The sequence below is a fragment of the Malus domestica genome, chromosome 11 (assembly GCF_042453785.1).
Source record: "Malus domestica chromosome 11, GDT2T_hap1".
Classification (NCBI taxonomy): Eukaryota; Viridiplantae; Streptophyta; class Magnoliopsida; order Rosales; family Rosaceae; genus Malus; species Malus domestica.
Window position 1 is genome coordinate 36,966,055 of NC_091671.1, and position 21,732 is coordinate 36,987,786.

Genomic DNA, 21,732 nt, shown 5'->3' on the forward strand with positions numbered 1-21,732 from the left:
TCGTCGCACAAAATTTTGTCACGCAAGACTTTGAGCGACGAAGTTTAGAGTTTCGTCGCGCAAAGTGACTTTGGATGATGATGTGTGTTTCGTCACACAAGAGTTTTTTTTTTACTAGTGTAAGTTGCTTAGATATTCCACTTGCTAGATATTTGTGGATTCTTGATCACACATTCAGCCATTAAATTCAGTAATATATGTTGTTGTTGACCCTAAAAACTACCAAGCCTACGTGGTGCGTATGCCGAGTAATCTATGAGCTAACTACGTCATTCGGTTGTATGTGCGACGTGCCAACTCGTCGGCCGAGCTCGGGCGAGGAGTAAAATTTGTTGATGTTGCGTTGGGTGCGCTGCTGACTTCTGAATCTTGCGACTGCGGCCGAGGAAGGAACACTCTCGACCTTCGGGTTCTAGAGCCTGAAGACAAGGCTGCTAGTTCTGCGAAGTTCAATATCAAATTTGGCTTTCAATGTGCCGAATGTAATAATTTGTAACACCCAACTTCGCCCAAAAGGCTAATGAGATGACCTCTGCCAATAAAGATTCAAAAATCTTCTCGACTGAGACTTGGATAGATAACTAGTCACCCTCGACGCAATGCTATCTATGCCGACTGAAGATGCTGCGAGACCGACTGATTCTACGGTGACAGTGCTATCTATACCGACTGAAGATATCACCGGTTGCCTTCACAGTACTGTTTATCCAAATTGAAGATGTGTTGGCGAAAAAGAAAATAGAAAAATCTCAAAGTTGTTGAGAGGGTTTGCGCACGGCAATTTTGTGGTGTTGAATTGGAGGTCCTCTCCCGTTGCACCGAGTCTTGTATTTATAGGGACGAGTATGCGGTTGATAATTTTGTGGACTCTAATTGCAACTTTACCACCTCCTCCCCGTGCTAATACACGATATCACCGCCATTTTTTAACTCTTGATAAGCTAATCCCTTTACTAACGATTATCACAACTTGAATCGGTGATAGCCAGGCTCAAAATTTCAAATACTTGACCACGTGCATACATGGTGATGACTCTGGGAAACAATTCCGATAATTCATGGTATGCCATCCTTATCTCTTGCTCATCCCATGCATGATATAACTCACGTGGCATATCCCTATTTGACCGGCCAAGTGAAAATACTACAGATGCCTCATCAAGTTGAACCCCATCGAGTATATCATTAGTGAATTAGACTTCTAACTGCCGTAGACTACATGATAAGATGAAATATAACTATAATCATGTTGGAGAAAAAATCTTTTTGTTGACGTAAAAATACTTTAACATAAACTCCAAGATAATCACTTTGATGGATAATATCTTGATATCAGAATAATTATCGTGAAATATATTAAAAATATATGTAATTCACTTTTCATCCGACGGTTAGGAGCTATGCCCACCTAACGGCCTTGATTGTACGGGCCGATGATGTAATTTTGGGTCCAAACACAGCCCCCCAGTTTCCTTGAGCTTCGGCTCGTAAGCCGAATGGCTAAGGAAATTAACTGGTTCATAGCCAACAACATCTCGTCGTATTGCCGAAACAAATTTTGTTCCTCGGCATTAAAGTCACCTCTGTTCTGGTAATATCATAAAGCAGGGCCAAGGCCGAGAATAATTGGGGTCGAGCAGGGCCGAGGCCGAGAGTAATTGGGGCCGAGGTCAATAAAAATTTCCAGGCCTGCCCATATATACATGTAAACCAGATTGCCTGATGTGATTTGTCGGCCATGCAATCAGCATATATATGTGTGTGTATATATATATATATATATATATATATATAAACCTGCCTGATGTGACGCTGCTATACATATATATATACCTGCCTGATGTGACGCTGCTATACATATATATATATATATATATATATATATCCCAATGTGACAACATCCATGTGATACTACCATATATATATATATATTCAACCAATTCTGCCGAAAATGTCTGCAACCATTAGGTTTGGGGTTTAGGCTTAAAGCCTTTCCTCAACTGATTTGACCTTTCAAAGCCCCACACTTATATATATATATATATATATATTTCCATGACGTGCATACATCAAGATGAGAAGCCTCCATTTCTTCGGCAAGTCTAACCAACCTCGCCGAGCTTGGCAATACAAGACTTTGAATCTGCCAACACCTATATGGCCACCATAGCATTTTCCTAACTCTCGGCTTCGGCCTAGACATCCGATTTATTTTTTTATTTCCCCCCCATCTTGTTGCCCCCTTTATTTTCTTAAGTATCAGCTTGATTAGCCAGATGATTAAGAAAATAATTTATTCCTGTTCTTAATAAAAGAAAACAAAAGTCGCCGAACTAATAAAGAGAAGGAGGCCAATGATATTTTATTCCAAGCCGAGATCTTTGTATATCAACACAGCCAATCAAATTTTGCATTGAGCCGAATAAAAAATCATCTCCAAATATGCTCGGCTTGACAAAATATTTTTTAACATCGGCCACTGAATGTGTTGAACAGTTAGTATGCCCCCAGGGCATAATAATTTCGCCGATTTCGGCTTTTAACTCGAACAACTTAGCCAAATGGGATTTCTCTATATCGGCTTTATCACCAATAATCATATCGATTGGCGTGGTTTTTCCGGCTAGGTCTATGTCTTGGCCTTGTTCGTCATTGGAGCACTCCTCTGACGAATCATTTTCTAAGTCGATTTCTGGCTCAAAAACTTGAACGTTTTCTTCTAGGCCTACCACTTTTTCAATCTCGACCGAGACAACAGGTGGCCTAGGTTTTTCTTCGGCCGCCTCGACAATGTTCTGAGGCCGAATTTTGATTGTGGCCGAAGAGAAAATTTGCCCCCCGGCCTTTTGATTCAACAATTCTTCAAATGGAATTTATTTAAACCCAATAAGCGTTTTCTTATCGATCCATTCATAATATCGAGCTCTATCTTCATTTAACCATTGATCTTGTAAGCTGTGATGAACCTTCACCTTTATCATTTGAGAGAAAGATTTTCGCCTTTCTTCATTTTCTTCAATGATCTGGCCAAGGCGTTTTTGTTGTTCGACAATTTCCTTGAATAAGCGCCGAATCTCATCCCATGAAGCCTGATCAAGATAGATCATGTGAACTTCGTAGTTTTAGCACTGTGTCCCACTGGGCGTGCCAAAATGTTGACCTTAAAAACTACCAAGCCTATGTGGCGTGCATGCCGAGTAATCTATGAGCTAACTACGTCATTCGGTTGTATGCGGGGCTTGCCAACTCGTCGGCCGAGCTCGACCGAGGAATAAAATTTGTTGATGTTACGTTGGGTGTGCTGCTGACTTCTGAATCTCGTGACTGCGGCCGAGGAAGGAACACTCTCGGCCTTTGGGTTCTAGAGCCTGAAGACAAGGCTGTTAGTTCTGTGAAGTTCAATATCAAATTTGGCTTTCAATGTGCCGAATGTAATAATTTGTAACACCCCACTTCGCCCAAAAGGCTAATGAGATGACCTTTGCCAATAAAGATTAAAAAATCCTTCTCAACCGAGACTTGGATAGATAACCAGTCACCCTTGACGCAGTGCTATCTATGCCGACTGAAGATATCACCGGTTGCCTTCACAGTGCTGTTTATCCAAACTGAAGATGTGTTGGTGAAAAAGAAAATAAAAAAATCTCAAAGTTGTTGAGAGGGTTTGCGTAGGGCAATTTTGTGTGTTGAATTGGAGGTCCTCTCCCGTTGCACCGAGTCTTGTATTTATAGGGACGAGTATGCGGTTGATAATTTTGTGGACTCTAATTGCAACTCTACCACCTCCTCCCCGTGCTAATACACGATATCACCCCCACTTTTTAACTCTTGATAAGCCAATCCCTTTACTAACGATTATCACAACTTGAATCGGTGATATCCAGACTCAAAATTTCAAATACTTGACCACGTGCATACATGGTGATGACTCTGGGAAACAATTCCGATAATTCATGGTATGCCATCCTTATCTCCTGCTCATCCCATGCATGATATAACTCACGTGGCATATTTCTATTTGACCGGCCAAGTGAAAATACTACAGATGCCTCCTCAAGTTGAACCCCATCGAGTATATCATTAGTGAATTAGACTTCTAACTGCCGTAGACTACATGGTAAGATGAAATATAACTATAATCATGTTGGAGAAAAAATCTATTTGTTGACGTAAAAATACTTTAACATAAACTCCAAGATAATCACCTTGATGGATAATATCTTGATATCAGAATAATTATCGTGAAATATATTAAAAATATATGTAATTCATTTTTCATCCGACGGTTAGGAGCTATGCCCAACTAACGGCCTTGATTATATGGGCCGATGATGTAATTTTGGGTCCAAACAGTTGTACATGAATTTCTACATAGGTTAGATAAAAGAAAGACCCGAAAACTAGAAAACGAGGGATCTCTTTCGTTTTCATGTATCGCACATTGGCATATGTATAATTGATTTGTAGCTTTCAGGTCCTTCATATGGTAGTAAGCATTAAGCAGTCAAAGGAAAGAGCTGTAAATATTCTATGCGTATTGTATATTTTCCATGGAACTGCTTACGCCTATTCAAGTTGGTTCTCTTCCTTCTCTAAGGCTGAATCATATGGCCTTGCTGCAATAAACTATTGACCATATGCTTTAACTTTTTCATCACAATTTGTGGCAGTTGTTAGGGTTTCTACGGAGGTAAAAAAGGATGCGGAGCCTAGTAGTATGTGGGATGTTATTCGTTTGCCTAGCTAAGACATACAAAAGGAGGACTTATTGCATTCGGTACGAGGATGTAAATAAATGTCGCATATCGGAAGTTCACTAATCTTGTAAAGGTTGATAAGAAGTTAGTTAATTTGTCATACTGCTAATTGATTTATGTTAGAATTTCAATTAGAGTATCAGAGCAGCTTGTCTCATGTGTTAGACTTGAAAATTCATTACATATGAGAAAAGTGTGATGAAATTTTTCCTATCAGAAGTTTACCTAACCCTCTATTGTCAATTGATTTTATGATGAAACTTCAACTTTTTTCATTCAGGTCCAGCAAAATTGCTCGTGTAACTCGAGTGCAAAGAGCCCCCCGTGTATGTCTCTTGGGCGTTTTGATACTGAAACATAACAAAAAGAAAATGAGTCTATGCTGATTAGTAGAAGAAGATCAACTTACACGAAATAAGTTTATAGTTGCATGACGTCTTAATTCAACATTTCATTGCATTACATTATTGATCCAAGCCTTTTCAATGTCAATGCATGATGGTCAAACCTGTCACAGTTCATGAGCAATATTGCTTCTGAAGTCAAGCTAAATTTCTTGAATTTAAACAAAAAATATAGACCGTCACTGTGATATTGCGTAGTCAACCTCTCTAGAATTCTTATCCACACAACTATAATTTGAAGATGACAATGAACTCAGAAAAGTCCCCTTAATTGACAATAGAAATCGCCATGCTGCGACCTAATCGGCCTCCGATATTAGATTTGCACAAGACTTTTCCTTATATATCAGACGTCTTGCTTGTATCATAATTATGAGTTTAGAAATTCTCTTTTTATTGTGTTACTTTTTTATATCTACTAATTAATAAAACACTCATTGTGAACCAAAATCTTATGAAATTACTAGTTTCACCCTTTAATTAAAACAGAAATAAGAAATATGGGACATAAATATAATTTCACACAACCAAATTTTGCTGTTTTTTTTTTCTAAAGTCTTACCTACATGTAATCCTAACATATATTTAATTTATAAAAAATAAAAAATAAAAAATTTCCCATTCCCACATTCTTTATCACTCTCTTCCTCTCTCATTTTATTTCAAAAACAAAAAAAAAAAAATTTCTCACACACTTTGTGTGTGCCCATATGCTAGTTATTCATTAAGTTTACTTATTTTAAATATTATTGTTTTTATTAAAATATATTTAAAAAAATAATGAACGTAGCCATCTATGGTCCTCCTACGTGGATTCTTTTTTTTTTGTGATTTTTATTTTTTGATATCCAAATAGAAGAAGAGTAATTTAAATATTATGAAAACTTTATCCTTGCATACTCCCTTTATATGCGTAGAAGATTAATAATGCTTCAATGATACTATCCTCTACAAGATCTTTACAGTGAGTTGGGAAAAAAAAATTGCAAACTAATGTTATTCTATCCTCTACAAGATCTTAGTTATATTGTAAATAGAGGTTGAATCTCCAAAAAATAGAAATTAGTTGTGAGGACCATATCACATCGAACTTTAACGTTTTGAACCGTCATTTTTCAAGGTGCATCTCATAAATCATCGTTGCAAAATATTAGTCAAATCAGAAATATTTGAAGCATCTAATTAATTTCAAAGAAATTGATGAACATTTTGTTCTCTAAGAAACATTGAAACTCCTTTATGATAATTAAATAGGCAAAGGGATCCAAATTGAATAGAATTTTTGTAAGAATGATCTATGAATCTAGACTTATAAAATAGACGATTCGGATCGTTGAAATTCGATATAGAATGGGTTCTACAACTAAACTCCAATATTTAGAAAAATTGAAAATCTCCTCTTAAATGGCATGTATTGTAAATTAAGAATAAAGCAACTACGCACAGTCATCCTTTTTTAACCTTTTCTAGACATTGGTACGTGTCATCTCTAGTGATATGTTTTGTGGATCAGGATCCTCTCATGAGCAGATGGAGATGATCCTTCTGATCAGGCCCATCGAGCCGTTCAATTTTTATCCAACTGCTACAAATATGTGGTCTCTCTAAAATTTATAATAATTATAGCCGTACTGAGGAGAAAATGGATCCCTAAAAAATTTCTTCTCCAATTATATTCTCTAAGTTAGGAATTTTTTTTTTGAACAAGCGATATTATCTGTACTAAGGAGAAAATGGTAGGTTTAACCTCACAATGGGCTATCAATAATGTGGTTCAAACTCATATTTGACGAGAATCGAACCTAAAACCTCTCATTTACAAGTAAAGAGAAATATTACTAGACCGTGTACTAAGTGATTCTAAGTTAGGAAGTTATAATTGTGGACTAATATGCAAAGAGTTTTTATTTAAAGGGAGACTTTGGATGCGGTCCCTAGTTATGAACAATCTTTGACTGAAACTTTGTTGGTTTTCAATTTTTGATCCAAGTCCCTAAAATTAATTGATAATTTATTTCTATATACGTTACTATATTTTTTAAATTAAAAATTAAAATTTATAGTTGTTTATAGTAATGAGATTTTAAATAAAAAACATAATTTGTGGGATTAAAAATATTAAAATATAAATATACTATTGTGTGTGTGTGTGTGTAAACATGGGTACATTCATAAAAAATAACCAAAAAATGATTGTATCAAAACATGGGTACATTCTTCAAAAATGGGTACATTTAGCAAAAATAAAAATGGGTACAAATAAATAAAAAAATATGGGTACAATACAAATAAAACTGTAAAAAATATGGGCACAAAAAGAAATTAATATATGGGTACAAATTAAAATTGAAAGGAAAATTGGTACAAATTAAAAAAGGGTTGCAAATTAAAAATGGGTACAAACTAAAAATAAAAATATATGATAAAAAATTTAGCCATAAATATAAATATACTAATTGTAACATTTTTAATATTAAATGAATATATTTAGAAATAAAAAATATTTTATTATTGAAATAATTAATGATATTATTAATACAAAGGACCTTGATCAAAAATTGAAAAGTAATAAGGTTTTAATCAATAGAGTAGTAAAAATAAGGATGAAAACCTAATTACTCCTTATTTTTAAAATATTATTAAATATTAGTGATTAATGCTAGGTTCTCCATTCTCACTCCTTAGATTTAGTAGCTCATAGTAAAATCTTATCTCAAGAAGTGGATAGGAAGTGTGATTAGAAATGAACATTTTCAAATCCTCTCTAAATTTTAGCTATGAGCTCACTTAGGGAGTCTGTAGATGCTCTAACTCATTATTTATGTAATTTGAAAGTAATTGATATCTTGCTTATAGATAAGAATAATACTCGATCATTAAGGAACCACGTGTCCTTTCTGAAGAGAGAGAGACTATTCTAATCAGATCAAGATTCAAAGGTAGGTTGGTGACTGGTCCATATCGCTACTGAGCTCATACAAAAAGTCAGGCACAAAGGAGAGTCTGACAAACCAACCTTTTGATCATCAGTCGTCATCGTAGCACCAAGAACAAGAGAGAGGAACAAAATACACACACACACACACACACACACGCATATATATGTATACACCCACATATAGTATTCTACACAGTTAGTGCATATACCATTACCAGAGCCTATCTCAAACACCCATTACTTACAGCGTACACAAAAGCTAAGTATGGAAGAAAGGGCATTCGCCGGGAAGAGCTTGTACGGTGGTTCTCTTCTTGTTCCTAGTGTTCAAGAATTAGTAAAGAAGCCAATACTCACAATCCCAACCAGATACATACAGCCTCATCATCAAGAGATCATCAGTTCTGATCATCATGCTCATCAAATACCATCCATTGACATGCAGAAATTGCTTTCACAAGAATCAACCATTTCTGAAGCTGAACTAGCCAGGCTCCATTTTGCTTGCCAAGAGTGGGGTTTCTTTCAGGTAATTAAATTACCTAGCCTTTTCCACTTAAATCTTTCATCACGAGTTCCAGGAATATGTCGATGATCATCTAGTCTTCGTTGGCGATATGAAAAGCAGTACATAACTATGTAATCATGTAATTATATATATATTTCACCTCAAGTTAAGCTTAATTAGTAGTCCACTTCTATATCAAACTTTCCCTTGATTTGTCGTTGATTGAAATTCATGTTAGTAACAAGTGATTCACACTTAAAAATAGCCAGCCCACCCATTTGGAAATTCATGGCTTCGACCTTTTGGTTATGTAAGGACCGTTTTTACGGATAAAACCATTTTAGGTATCAATCGAATGGGCTGATCTGAAAAATATTGAGGTTTCATAACAAAATCAAGTGGCAATATGGAGTGTAGCTCGTATAAAAATATGTAAAGTCTCTTCTCTCCGATTTGGGATTCATACTGTCAACATCCTTACTTACTCACGTGTGATGAGTTTTCAAGGCTAACACATAGACAACACAACTTGGATAACATGAAGTACATAGGGCCTTTGGACTTTACATGTGAGACCCCTGCTCCGGTGAAGTATGATGCAAACAGATACCATGATGTGGAAGCCTAGACATTAAGCTATAAATTAGGTTGCTACAAAAAAAATTCGTTAATAGGTTGCTACAAAATGTATTTTAGTTTTTTGTTCTTCTTTTCCTTGGTTAACTTGGCTACTTTCTAGGCCTAACCTATGTTTTTTTTCACCTTGCCTGCGTACTAAATTTAGAATTTGCTATTTCGTAGGTTTTTTGGCCATAGTATTCACTCTATATATTTTTACAGTTGGTGAACCATGGTGTGAGCTCTTCCTTGTTGGAGAAAATGAAGACAGAAACTCAAGAGTTCTTCAACCTACCCATGGAAGAGAAGAAAATATTTTCGCAACAGCCAGGAGACATTGAAGGTTTTGGACAATCCTTTGTAGTTTCTGAAGAGCAAAAACTCGATTGGGCTGACACTTTCTTCTTGACCACCCTTCCTGTCCAACTGAGGAAGCCTCGCTTACTCCCAAAACTCCCTTCTCCTTTCAGGTCCTCTCATTCCAAATAAATATGTTTGTCTATGATTTTGTGCAATATGAATGTGAATACACGAATATATGGAAGAGTAATGTTATTTAATAAAAGAAAAAAAAAACTGATTTTATTACTGACAATCTCTAGTTAGAGTATTGATATAAGTGAGTGTAACATACTGACTTCTATTAATACGTGTTTCTAATGAAATCATTTGTATGTGTCTAATAATATTATTGATAGATATCAGTGCATTAGGGCGTTTAGGTATATATTCATCCTAACATGATTTTGGGGTTTTTGAACTTTAATCCTTGAAGAAGACTAAAATTCAATAAAAACTTAGTGTTAGATTGGATATTGATTTTAGTCCCCTAATGTGTAATTAATTCAAATTCAAAATCATATTATATTTTTGTTTACTATTTAATAGATATTACAATAAAATTAAAATATATTATTATACACATTTTAATTCATTACTTTTATTTTACTTCCTCTAATTAGTATACTTAAATGTCCGTATCATAATATATTTTACTAAATTAATGTACCGAATTATCTGTAACATACCACATCGCCTAGGGGAGTGGATATTGTAAGCCTTATATGTATATTCTCATCTCTACCTAGCACGAGGCCTTTTGGGAACTCACTGGCTTCGGGTTACTCCGAAGTTAAGCGAATTCACACAAGAGCAATCCCAGGATGGGTGACCCACTAGGAAGTTCTTGTGTGAGTTCCCAGAAACAAAACCGTGAAGGCGTGGTAGGGGCCCAAAGCGGACAATATCGTGCTACGGTGGAGTTAAGCCCGAGATGTGGTGGGGGCCCGGGTCAGGATGTGACAATTTGGTATCAGAGCCAATCCTTGACCGGAAGTGTGCCGACGAGGACGTCGGGCCCTAAGGGGGTGGATTGTAACATCCCACATCGTCCAGGTGAGTGGATCTTATAAGCCGTATATGTATATTCTCATCTCTACCTAGCACGATGCCTTTTGGGAGCTTATTGGCTTCGAGTTCCGTCGGAACTCCGAAGTTAAGCGAGTTCGCGCGAGAGCAATCCCAGGAGTGGTGACCTACTGGGAAGTTCTCGTGTGAGTTCCCAGAAACAAAACCGTGAGGGCGTGGTCGGGGCTAAAAATGGACAATATCCTGTTACGGTGGAGTTAAGCCCGTGATGTGGTGGGGGCCCGGGTTGGGATGTGACATTATCTGTACCTAAATATATTGTAGTAAATTAGTGGCACATAAGAAAATATGCAAAAACATAAGTGTACCAAAAAATTCAGTACCTAAATATATGATATTAAACTAGTGTACATAAAAATCGGTACCTAAATATATTATAATAAACTAGTGTACCATATCTGTACCTAAACATATTATACTAACTTAGTGTACCGAAATGTTCATTCCTAAATATATTGTAATGAATCAGTGGTGCAGACAAAAATATTGAAAAACATAAGTGTACCAGAAAATCTCTACCAAAATATTTTCTTATAAAAGATACTTACCATAATGAGAATTAAAATTTATAATAATTTCATACAATTTAATTTATGAACACCATAAAATTATAAAGAAAAAAGAGGGACATTTTATACATATGTTGGCATTAAATAGAGTCTAGGGACTAAAATCAAATTTTAATCTTGTATAAGACATTTTTTTTAAAAAATTTCATCTTATTTAAGGATTAAAATCTAATTTTCTATTTTAGGAATTATGTCACGTAACTATGTGTATAGATTCAAAAGATTTGAAACAATTTACCTCATAAAAAGGACCAATATAAAAAACTAATTCGACACCTGAGTTTAGTATAGGAAAATCATGGGGATACACCCTTGCAACTCCTATTTTATAGACAAAAACCCACCTATGTTTAAATATTCAAATAGAATACAAATTTCATAAAGACAGCAATGTAGAAAAATAATTGACTATTATTACAAAATAATTGCACCTCTTGCCACAATATCCAAATTATTTCATTATTGCCCATCATTTTTTTTGTGAAAGAAGACTAAATAGTTTTTTCATCATCTTTTGGTTGACAAAGAAAATTTTATTAATAGGTAGTTTAAATTATTTGCACATAAATAGTGCTACAAATACGTACAAAAATATTCTACCAATTAGTTTACCTATTTACAAATTGATGATGAGCAAATAACTATTTTTATAGGTAAATTATTTACATGTATTATTAAATATATTGAGCAATAGTAATATGCAATCAGCCCTTTACCACAATGGTGGAAAGGAATTGGATCCTTACATGACGATATGAGTTCAAATCCCGTCAGTTGCTAATTTAACAAAAACTATTTTTTGACAAAAAAAAAAAAAACGTATTGTCAAATAATTAATTTATATTTTTATTTAAACTATAGGTAAATTGTTTTTTAATAAAAAATAACAACCCTTTATTATGTAGTAGTTTATTTTGCATGCATATAGGGCACATTTTATTAGTATAAGATATATGTACAATTAATAAGTAAATTAATTTTGAATCAAACAATATTGCTTTATTTTGTACGTAAATTATTTTGCATATATTGTAACATATTTTAGGCACAATTTATCATTGTAAGATATATGTACAAATAATTCACCTATATTTTTATAATGCAGAGAGACTTTAGAAACTTACTCATTGGAACTGAAAAACCTAGCCATGACTATCCTATCACAAATGGAAAAAGCTTTGCAGATGGAAACCAATGAAGCGACCAACATATTCGAAGGTGCATTGCAAGCGGTGAGGGTGAACTATTACCCTCCGTGTCCTCAGCCGGGGAAAGTCCTCGGTCTGACCCCTCACTCTGATGGTGGAGCTCTCACCATCCTCCTACAAGTCAATGAAATGGATGGCCTCCAAGTAAAGAAAGAAGGGATTTGGGTTCCTGTGAAGCCACTACCAGATGCCTTTATTGTGAATATTGGAGACGTTCTAGAGGTAATGATTTTCACTGATAACTTTAACCTTTTGAATATTATCTTGCTCGATACGTATATGAAAATGTTATCCAACTGTCATTTTCATACCATTGACCATCAGGTGAGTGTAGTGTTGCGAACAAAAGTTAGTTGAGTTGGTAAGGATCGTTCTTTTTGCTAGACCAAAGCTTAAGTTCAAGTTTCGTTGCTGGCAATCCCTCTTGGTGAGCAATATGTAAAAACTAAAAAAAAAAGGCTAAAGCCCCCCTCTGTAAGTTCTCAAAGAGGCATGTGGTATGCCTTGGACCTGCAATGGGTAGTCTTCCCTTGCTCTAAACTTTTTGTTACCAAAAAAAAAAAAAAAAAGAATGCAGTGTTATCCATGTCATGTTTACTGACTATATTGTTTAAGCATGTAAATCTTTCACACATAGCTTAATCTTCAATAACTTTTTACCGCGTGAGTGCATCCTATATTTTGTGAGAGATCTGTTGAACAATTATTTCAAACAAAAGCTTGATCCTTAATAATTATACCTATTGCAGCTATCACTGATCGGATCATATTTATATATATTTTTACTTCAAATTCACTCGTCTTTTCTTAGTTAGTTCCTTATATTTTTGAGCTATTTACGTTATTTTTGTGTTTATAGGATTTGTTATGCAAAGAAAATAAAAATAGAACAAGTGAAATTTTATGTAATAAATTCGTCAAAACTGTCTGTGTAGATCAGCTTTTAAATTAAATTAAAAAAAATATATAATAATGATAAGTCATGATGATGTTTGAAACATCATCATGATGGTTTTGTTTTGTAGAAGAAAAGAAAGGAACGGATGGAGAAGAAGAAAAGAAAGGAATAAAAAAAGAAAAGAAGGAATAAAAAAAATTAAAAGAAGAATAAGAGGAGGACACGGGCAGACTGGTGGAAGGAGGAAATAGAATAAGAAAATAAAGAAAAAGAGAAGAGTGCGGGATAAGAAGCAGTGGAGGGTGGTTTGAAAAGAAAATAAAAAAATAGAAATAAAGGGGACAAGTGGGAGAAACACTGACAGATAAAAAGAATAAAAGAGGAGGAACGCGGAAAGGAATTAGGGGGAGAAAGGGAGCTGCCTTTGGGCAGCTCGCAGAGACGCAGGAAGGGAGATCGCTGCCCTTTGGCAGCGAGGTCAGAGAGACAGAGGCGGGAGAAGAGACGCTGCCTTGGCAGCGTGACTGAAGAAAGAGGTTAAGAAAGAAAGCTGCCATTTGGCAGCTTGAGCATGAGTTGACGTCCAGTTGGCGGCGTGAAATGCTGTCTTGGCAGCTGGAGAGGAGAGCACAGCAAGAGTTGGTCAGAGCACAGAAAGCAGAATCCTCCTCTTTCGGTTAAATCTTTCCAAACTTCTATTTTATTTTTGTTTTAATAATGTGTAATTAAATTTATTTTGGCTAGAGGTTAATTCAAAGCTATGAATATATTTGTAATATGAATTGATTACCTTCGGTTGTGATTTCATAAGTTGTGATTTCAATTTACTTATCCGTTCGTATAAAAACTGATTTGTGTATGTTGGTTGAGAGTGCACGCTTAATTTACATGCATGAATTTGATGCTAGAATATAAGTGAATTTCACCTAATCGTTATGAACTTATTTTCACAAGTAGTAAAGGTTGCTAGTCACAATCACGTTAAGTAAATTCTTGGCAAGAGTATCATGCTTTTCATAGTTACAAATGTCTCGTCAATGCTTATAGTTTTCATAAAGTTTAATGATCTTTGATTGTATCTCTATTGTGCTTTTCACGTAGGGGACTTTTGAAGAATGTTTTGAATTGTTGTATGCGTTTTCCCGTCCAATTCAATAACTTAAGGAAAACTTGAAGATTAAAAAAGTGCTGTTCACGGTTAATCTGGAGTATTGAAATTCACAACTTATTGAAAGAACAACTGAAAATCAATTTAGGTTGCATATATGTCATGTGTGGAGAAGAACCCTCTAGCTAGTCCGTCATTTATCATTTTACCTTAATTTTATGTTTTTATCAATTCTGTAATTTAATTAAGTTTAATTTACTTTTCATCAAAACCAAACACCCATCCATTATTAAATTATATTATTTAGTTAGTTTTCTTTATTGTTAGTCTTTTAATTTAATTTCCGTCCATTTCAGTTCCTAGTGTTTAATTTAATTGTTTCCATTATTTTGAGTCATTTTAAGTGTGTTTCGAGTTATTAGAGTTTTTAGCCTAATTTTGTGTCCTTGAGTCTTATTTAATATTTTTAAATTAATTTAGAATAGATTAGCAATCCCTCCTAATCCCCGGCCTAGAACGATACCCTACTTATACTTATACTACAATTGACAAAAAGAGGGTTTAATTTGTGTGTCAAGTAATTCACGCACCAAATTTTGGCGCCGTTGCCGGGGATTAGTAACTTTGCTAATCCCTTTATTTTTGTTTTTGTTTATGTTTATATTGGTGTTTGTGTATTTTACTTTTGATATTTGATTTATTTTTCTTTCTTTGATTTTAGGTTCAAATGGAGCCGAGGGAAATTTAAAGGAAAGATTCGTCCGGCTAAGGACGTTAAATCAAGCGCTTCTTGGGAGGCAACCCAAGCATTCAACGAAAGGAGACTTTGGAATTGCTAACCCAATCAGCTTTGCATTCTTCCACCCTTATCTTTACTGCTTTCATTTTGTTTTGTTCAGTTAGTTGTGTTATTTGGTTGATTTCTGTGAGTTTGTGTTATTTAGTTTAAGTGTGGGGGAAGGTTAACCAAAGTCTCTTTACATTAATTTACATATAAAAAAAAAAAAAAAAGGATAAAATTTAAAATTAATGAAAAAAAAAAAATAAAAACATAAAAAAAAAAATTTAAAAAAAAAATTATTAAAAAAAATAAAATAAAATAAAAAATACATAAAAAAAAAAAAATTACATAAAAAAAAAAAATGCAAATATTTTACAATAATGTAAACTAATAGTATTCATTGGTCGGGTGGTGCTTCGGTAGTAGGCGGGGCTTCAGCAGTCGGCGGGGCCACAGAAGGAGGAGGCAGCAGAGGTTGATCAGTTGGAGCTTCACTACGCGGTGCCGCTCCAGAAGACGAAGGCAGATGCGGTTGGAACAAACCCACAAACCTCCGATGATCAAGTAAAATTTGACCATCGGTGTCCTGCATCTGGTCAATCTTTCTCTTCATGCTGGTGGCATAATTGTGTGCAAGCTTGTGCAATTGTTTATTTTCATGCTTGAGTCCTCTAATCTCCTCTTTGAGACTCTGTATTTCAGCCACCAACGATTCAACGTGACGGGTTCGAGCAAATAGGCGTTGGGCCATGTTGGATACGGAACCGGCGCACTGCACGCTAAGTGCCAGAGACTCCTTAACCGCCAATTCATCAGACCGCCTAGCGAGCAGTCTGTTATCTCTGGGGGTGACAAGGTTCCGGGCCACCACCGCAGCTGTCATATCATTTTTCATCACCGAATCCCCCACGGTAAGGGGACCGGTAGGTGATATGAAGGATGGCCGCCATATGTTGTCTGGTGAAGGCGGAGCTGCCTCTTCACCAATGTTCAAGTCAAAACGACGATCGGAAGGGCCAGACATTTTTCAGAGGTGGTGAAGAAAGAAGAGAGTCGGAATGATCAAGATTAAACAAGTGCAAGAAGGGAGTGTTTACAGGAAGGTGCTCAAGTGTGTTGTGGAACAAAATTAACGCCTCTATAAAAAGAAGAAATCAAAGAGGCGCTCCTCAGAGAAGCGTCCTCTCGCAAATCGAAGAGTCGGGGCTCCTTTCTCAAAAGCCGGATTCTTTTCTCAAAAGAGGCGTTCATTTCTTAAAAGTTGGGCTTGCTCAGAAACCACGAGCCGAACCCCGGATTTCGCAAGATCAATTCGTCCAGACGTGTTGTCACCCGTCACACGCAAACTCAGCTCTGCGAAAATCACGGGCAGTCTGTCGAAGTGCCGATTCCAACCATCTGTCTCTCTCAGCCTAGTCAGCACTTGTCACATGCAACTGGCAGCTTTGCGGAAATTACGGGCAGCTTTGTCAGAAAGCGCGTAATTTGTATTCTTCACCCATCCACCGGCTGCCGACACTAAGTGAGAGAACAGTTCCGGTTGTGAAGACAAGTCCTATAAGTTTCTATCTTCGCCTTCCACAGCAAAAGCACACTCTCTCAGCACACCCTCTCAACACTTCTTCATCTCCGAAAATGCATTCCCAAAGAATCCTCCTAAGTTACTCTGTGTTCCTCATTCCTTGGGATACTCCTGCGAACAACCCATTCAAAGCAAAAGTATTTCATATCATGAAGGTTGAAAGCAAGAGTATCTCATATCATGCTTTCTCCTTGTCCTTTCTCCAGCCAGCACTTGCTCTCGAGTACTCATCATCTTGTGTTTCCTCTTCGTCTCTTACGTATAAGGGAAGTGAAGATGATACCTCGAAGCATGTGGAGACAACGTGCTGATTCATCCTCAACTAAGGACAAGGAGAAAGAGAGCAAGAGGTGGGCACTTGGAAAGATTGAAGAAAGAAACAGACCAACACCTCTCCTTCGTGCCTGCCCGCCATGCAGAGGAAACAAGCAGAGAAGAATGCAGCTTGCACAATCATCCCAGCAGAAGGAGTCTGAGATGAAGAACTAGAGAAGCTGCCACATCTGCTTGGAGAACAAATAAGGAACTGCAACATTCCTAAAGAGCAAAGCTCCGCCGTACAATATCATCAAATCATCACTTGCAAGTAAAAAGCTAAGTGTCACCCCGTTCAAGAGGAAAGCTGTGGAAAGTCAACAAGCACGACCAATGATTACTTATTAGTTTTATTCATTATCTTTTATCGTAATTTTCAATTTTTCGTTTGCAATTTTGTTTTAATTAATTTTCTTGCGTACTTAACTGAATTATTTCTTTTCTTTGCAGGAACTTTTGGTTATTTCCACCCTTGAAGTTGATTGCAGAATTTTAGCTTGGGGGTCATCGCTTGATTTTACTGCAAATTAGGGAAGTTTTCAGTAAAATTGCGTTATTTTGTTTCTTATTATTTATTTATTTTATTTTATTTTTTTTATTTGCATTATAGTGTTTTCTGACATTGGGGACAATGTCCAGTTTAAGTGTGGGGGTAGATATCTCTAGATTTTCATTTGTTTCCATGTTTTTGCTTTTTGTTTTCTTAAAAAAAATAAAAAAAAAAATAAAAAAAAAAAAAAATCGGAAAATTTAAAAATCCAAAAATATTTTCTTGTTTCCCTTATTGTTTTGAATTAGATTTTTGTTAGTTTCCCGACCCAATGATATAATTGGATAAAATTTAAACCATGATCATCAAGAACTTAGTTAACATGTGTTTTGTGAAATTCCTAATTCTCTTGTTAGTTTGTACATGTTTGACCATCTTTGAAAAACCAAATGCACATAGCCTTGTTGATGTGAAACTAAAGTATGAATTAAAGCTTCATATGTGAATTTAGTGACCATATACATCCTATGTGAGTTTTTGAGCCGATTGAAAGTGTGTGCATTTTTCATACACTCCTATTCTTTCATGTGTGATGAACTTATGTGAGATACATCTCTAGAACTTGCGTAACGATCTTTCGAAATGTTTGTCATTGATTGCTTGAACTTGGAAATGATAGAGGCATTAGGTTTACCACTATGGCCCAAATAACCATGTTTCCCAAAGAAAAATGATATCATTAGTTTGCCAATTTGAGCCGTGTTTGTTGAGCCTTTTATTTCTTATCACCAGATATGTCTACCCTTATACCTGAAACATTTTTCCTTACCCTTTCCAAGCGAGCAATGCTAGATTGTCTTATGAGAAACGTTTGTGAAATACTGTGAAGATGTTTGGCAAAAGAATAAGTGTGGGGGTATTTCATGTTTGTGAATTAAAAAAAAAAAGAAAAAAAAAAGAGAAAAAAAAAGAAAGATTGTATAAAAAGAAAATAAAATGTTTTTAAAGTTTCAGTTTAAGGGTGTGGTTGGAGGTGTTAGAAGAATTGTTGGAGAGCTTGAGTTCTTATAAATCTAGAGAAAAGAATTGCTTGCAATGTAGCTTGGAACTTGTGTTTTCCTATTCTTTCGTTTCAATAACCCTCTCCCTAAACCTCATTACATCCAATAAAAGTCCTCTTAATTTAAGTTTTGCAATTATGACTATGGAGAAGTGATCTTTATGCAAGCTTATGGTAGAAATTTCACATTTGATTCTTTGAGCGAAACACATTAAAACTAAACACATGTGTGATTGAGTGCATATCCAGTGAGAAGGTCGCTAGTTTGCATATGATGATTTTAAAAATAAAAACTTGAAATTGCATTAGCATGGCTATCTCACACACTACACTTCAAGGATGATTTAAAGATTACTGCTAATATTTGAATAAGGAAGATGAACTTGGATTAGTTCATTGATGCTAGCGATGGTTCTTGATGATTTGTTTTCTTAAATGAAATTCTATGAGGGTCACATAGGGGGAAGCTAATGTTTTTCTTGTTACTTCTTGTTCTTGTTTTCTTTGTTTTGCTCGAGGACTAGCAAAAGCTAAGTATGGGGGTATTTGATCGGATCATATTTATATATATTTTTACTTCAAATTCACTCGTCTTTTCTTAGTTAGTTCCTTATATTTTTGAGCTATTTACGTTATTTTTGTGTTTATAGGATTTGTTATGCAAAGAAAATAAAAATAGAACAAGTGAAATTTTATGTAATAAATTCGTCAAAACTGTCTGTGTAGATCAGCTTTTAAATTAAATTAAAAAAAATATATAATAATGATAAGTCATGATGATGTTTGAAACATCATCATGATGGTTTTGTTTTGTAGAAGAAAAGAAAGGAACGGATGGAGAAGAAGAAAAGAAAGGAATAAAAAAAGAAAAGAAGGAATAAAAAAAATTAAAAGAAGAATAAGAGGAGGACACGGGCAGACTGGTGGAAGGAGGAAATAGAATAAGAAAATAAAGAAAAAGAGAAGAGTGCGGGATAAGAAGCAGTGGAGGGTGGTTTGAAAAGAAAATAAAAAAATAGAAATAAAGGGGACAAGTGGGAGAAACACTGACAGATAAAAAGAATAAAAGAGGAGGAACGCGGAAAGGAATTAGGGGGAGAAAGGGAGCTGCCTTTGGGCAGCTCGCAGAGACGCAGGAAGGGAGATCGCTGCCCTTTGGCAGCGAGGTCAGAGAGACAGAGGCGGGAGAAGAGACGCTGCCTTGGCAGCGTGACTGAAGAAAGAGGTTAAGAAAGAAAGCTGCCATTTGGCAGCTTGAGCATGAGTTGACGTCCAGTTGGCGGCGTGAAATGCTGTCTTGGCAGCTGGAGAGGAGAGCACAGCAAGAGTTGGTCAGAGCACGGAAAGCAGAATCCTCCTCTTTCGGTTAAATCTTTCCAAACTTCTATTTTATTTTTGTTTTAATAATGTGTAATTAAATTTATTTTGGCTAGAGGTTAATTCAAAGCCATGAATATATTTGTAATATGAATTGATTACCTTCGGTTGTGATTTCATAAGTTGTGATTTCAATTTACTTATCCGTTCGTATAAAAACTGATTTGTGTATGTTGGTTGAGAGTGCACGCTTAATTTACATGCATGAATTTGATGCTAGAATATAAGTGAATTTCACCTAATCGTTATGAACTTATTTTCACAAGTAGTAAAGGTTGCTAGTCACAATCACGTTAAGTAAATTCTTGGCAAGAGTATCATGCTTTTCATAGTTACAAATGTCTCGTCAATGCTTATAGTTTTCATAAAGTTTAATGATCTTTGATTGTATCTCTATTGTGCTTTTCACGTAGGGGACTTTTGAAGAATGTTTTGAATTGTTGTATGCGTTTTCCCGTCCAATTCAATAACTTAAGGAAAACTTGAAGATTAAAAAAGTGCTGTTCACGGTTAATCTGGAGTATTGAAATTCACAACTTATTGAAAGAACAACTGAAAATCAATTTAGGTTGCATATATGTCATGTGTGGAGAAGAACCCTCTAGCTAGTCCGTCATTTATCATTTTACCTTAATTTTATGTTTTTATCAATTCTGTAATTTAATTAAGTTTAATTTACTTTTCATCAAAACCAAACACCCATCCATTATTAAATTATATTATTTAGTTAGTTTTCTTTATTGTTAGTCTTTTAATTTAATTTCCGTCCATTTCAGTTCCTAGTGTTTAATTTAATTGTTTCCATTATTTTGAGTCATTTTAAGTGTGTTTCGAGTTATTAGAGTTTTTAGCCTAATTTTGTGTCCTTGAGTCTTATTTAATATTTTTAAATTAATTTAGAATAGATTAGCAATCCCTCCTAATCCCCGGCCTAGAACGATACCCTACTTATACTTATACTACAATTGACAAAAAGAGGGTTTAATTTGTGTGTCAAGTAATTCACGCACCAATCACCTTTTATTTTTAGTGTTTAAATATATGCATGTATGCATGGCAGGTTATAACAAATGGGATGTATCGTAGCATTGAACATCGTGCAACTGTGAACTCTGAAAAAGAAAGGCTCTCAATCGCCACATTTTACAACCCCAGAGTTGATGGTGAAATCGGCCCGGCCTCTAGCTTGATCACTGAGCAAACACCTGCAGCATTTAAAAGGATGAGTGTTGAAGAATATTTCAAAGCATTTTTTGATCGTAAGCTTCATGGAAAGTCTTTTCTTGACGAATTGAGGATTAAGTAATGATGTTAAGCAGTAGAGACATATCTCTGAAGAGAATAAAAAGTTTATGTAAATTTCTGAAGAGAATTAAAAGGTGTATGTTGTAAAATTAATATTGCTCAAATGATGTCTTATTGTCAGAAATTATCATCTAATAATAAGTTTGGACGCCATTCTCTGGTTGTTATCACGAGATAAATCTGGAGTAATGTTAAAGAGACTATGTTTTTGTATCATATTTAATGTACAAGTGATGCATACAACCAATATCCAATGAAATAAATCATATATACTAAAATTTAGTTTTCCCTCGGCACTGTTCATCTCCAGTGTCCGGACATAAATGCCCTTGGTTTTTCTTTGCTTTGCCTTTTTGCTGCTTGTTTTGTCCACAATGATGTGTCAG

The 21,732-nt window shown here is 35.3% G+C and overlaps 1 protein-coding gene across 1 annotated transcript; it reads left to right on the forward strand.

The window, feature by feature from the left end:
• Positions 1 to 8,104: 8,104 nt before the first annotated feature.
• On the forward strand, positions 8,105 to 21,525 carry LOC114819668 (protein SRG1-like). The gene is made up of 4 exons (XM_070808254.1): positions 8,105 to 8,628; positions 9,448 to 9,695; positions 12,328 to 12,652; positions 21,102 to 21,525. The coding sequence occupies exons 1-4, from the start codon at positions 8,365 to 8,367 to the stop codon at positions 21,345 to 21,347; spliced, it is 1,083 nt and encodes a 360-aa protein (XP_070664355.1). The 5' UTR covers positions 8,105 to 8,364; the 3' UTR covers positions 21,348 to 21,525.
• Positions 21,526 to 21,732: the final 207 nt, after the last annotated feature.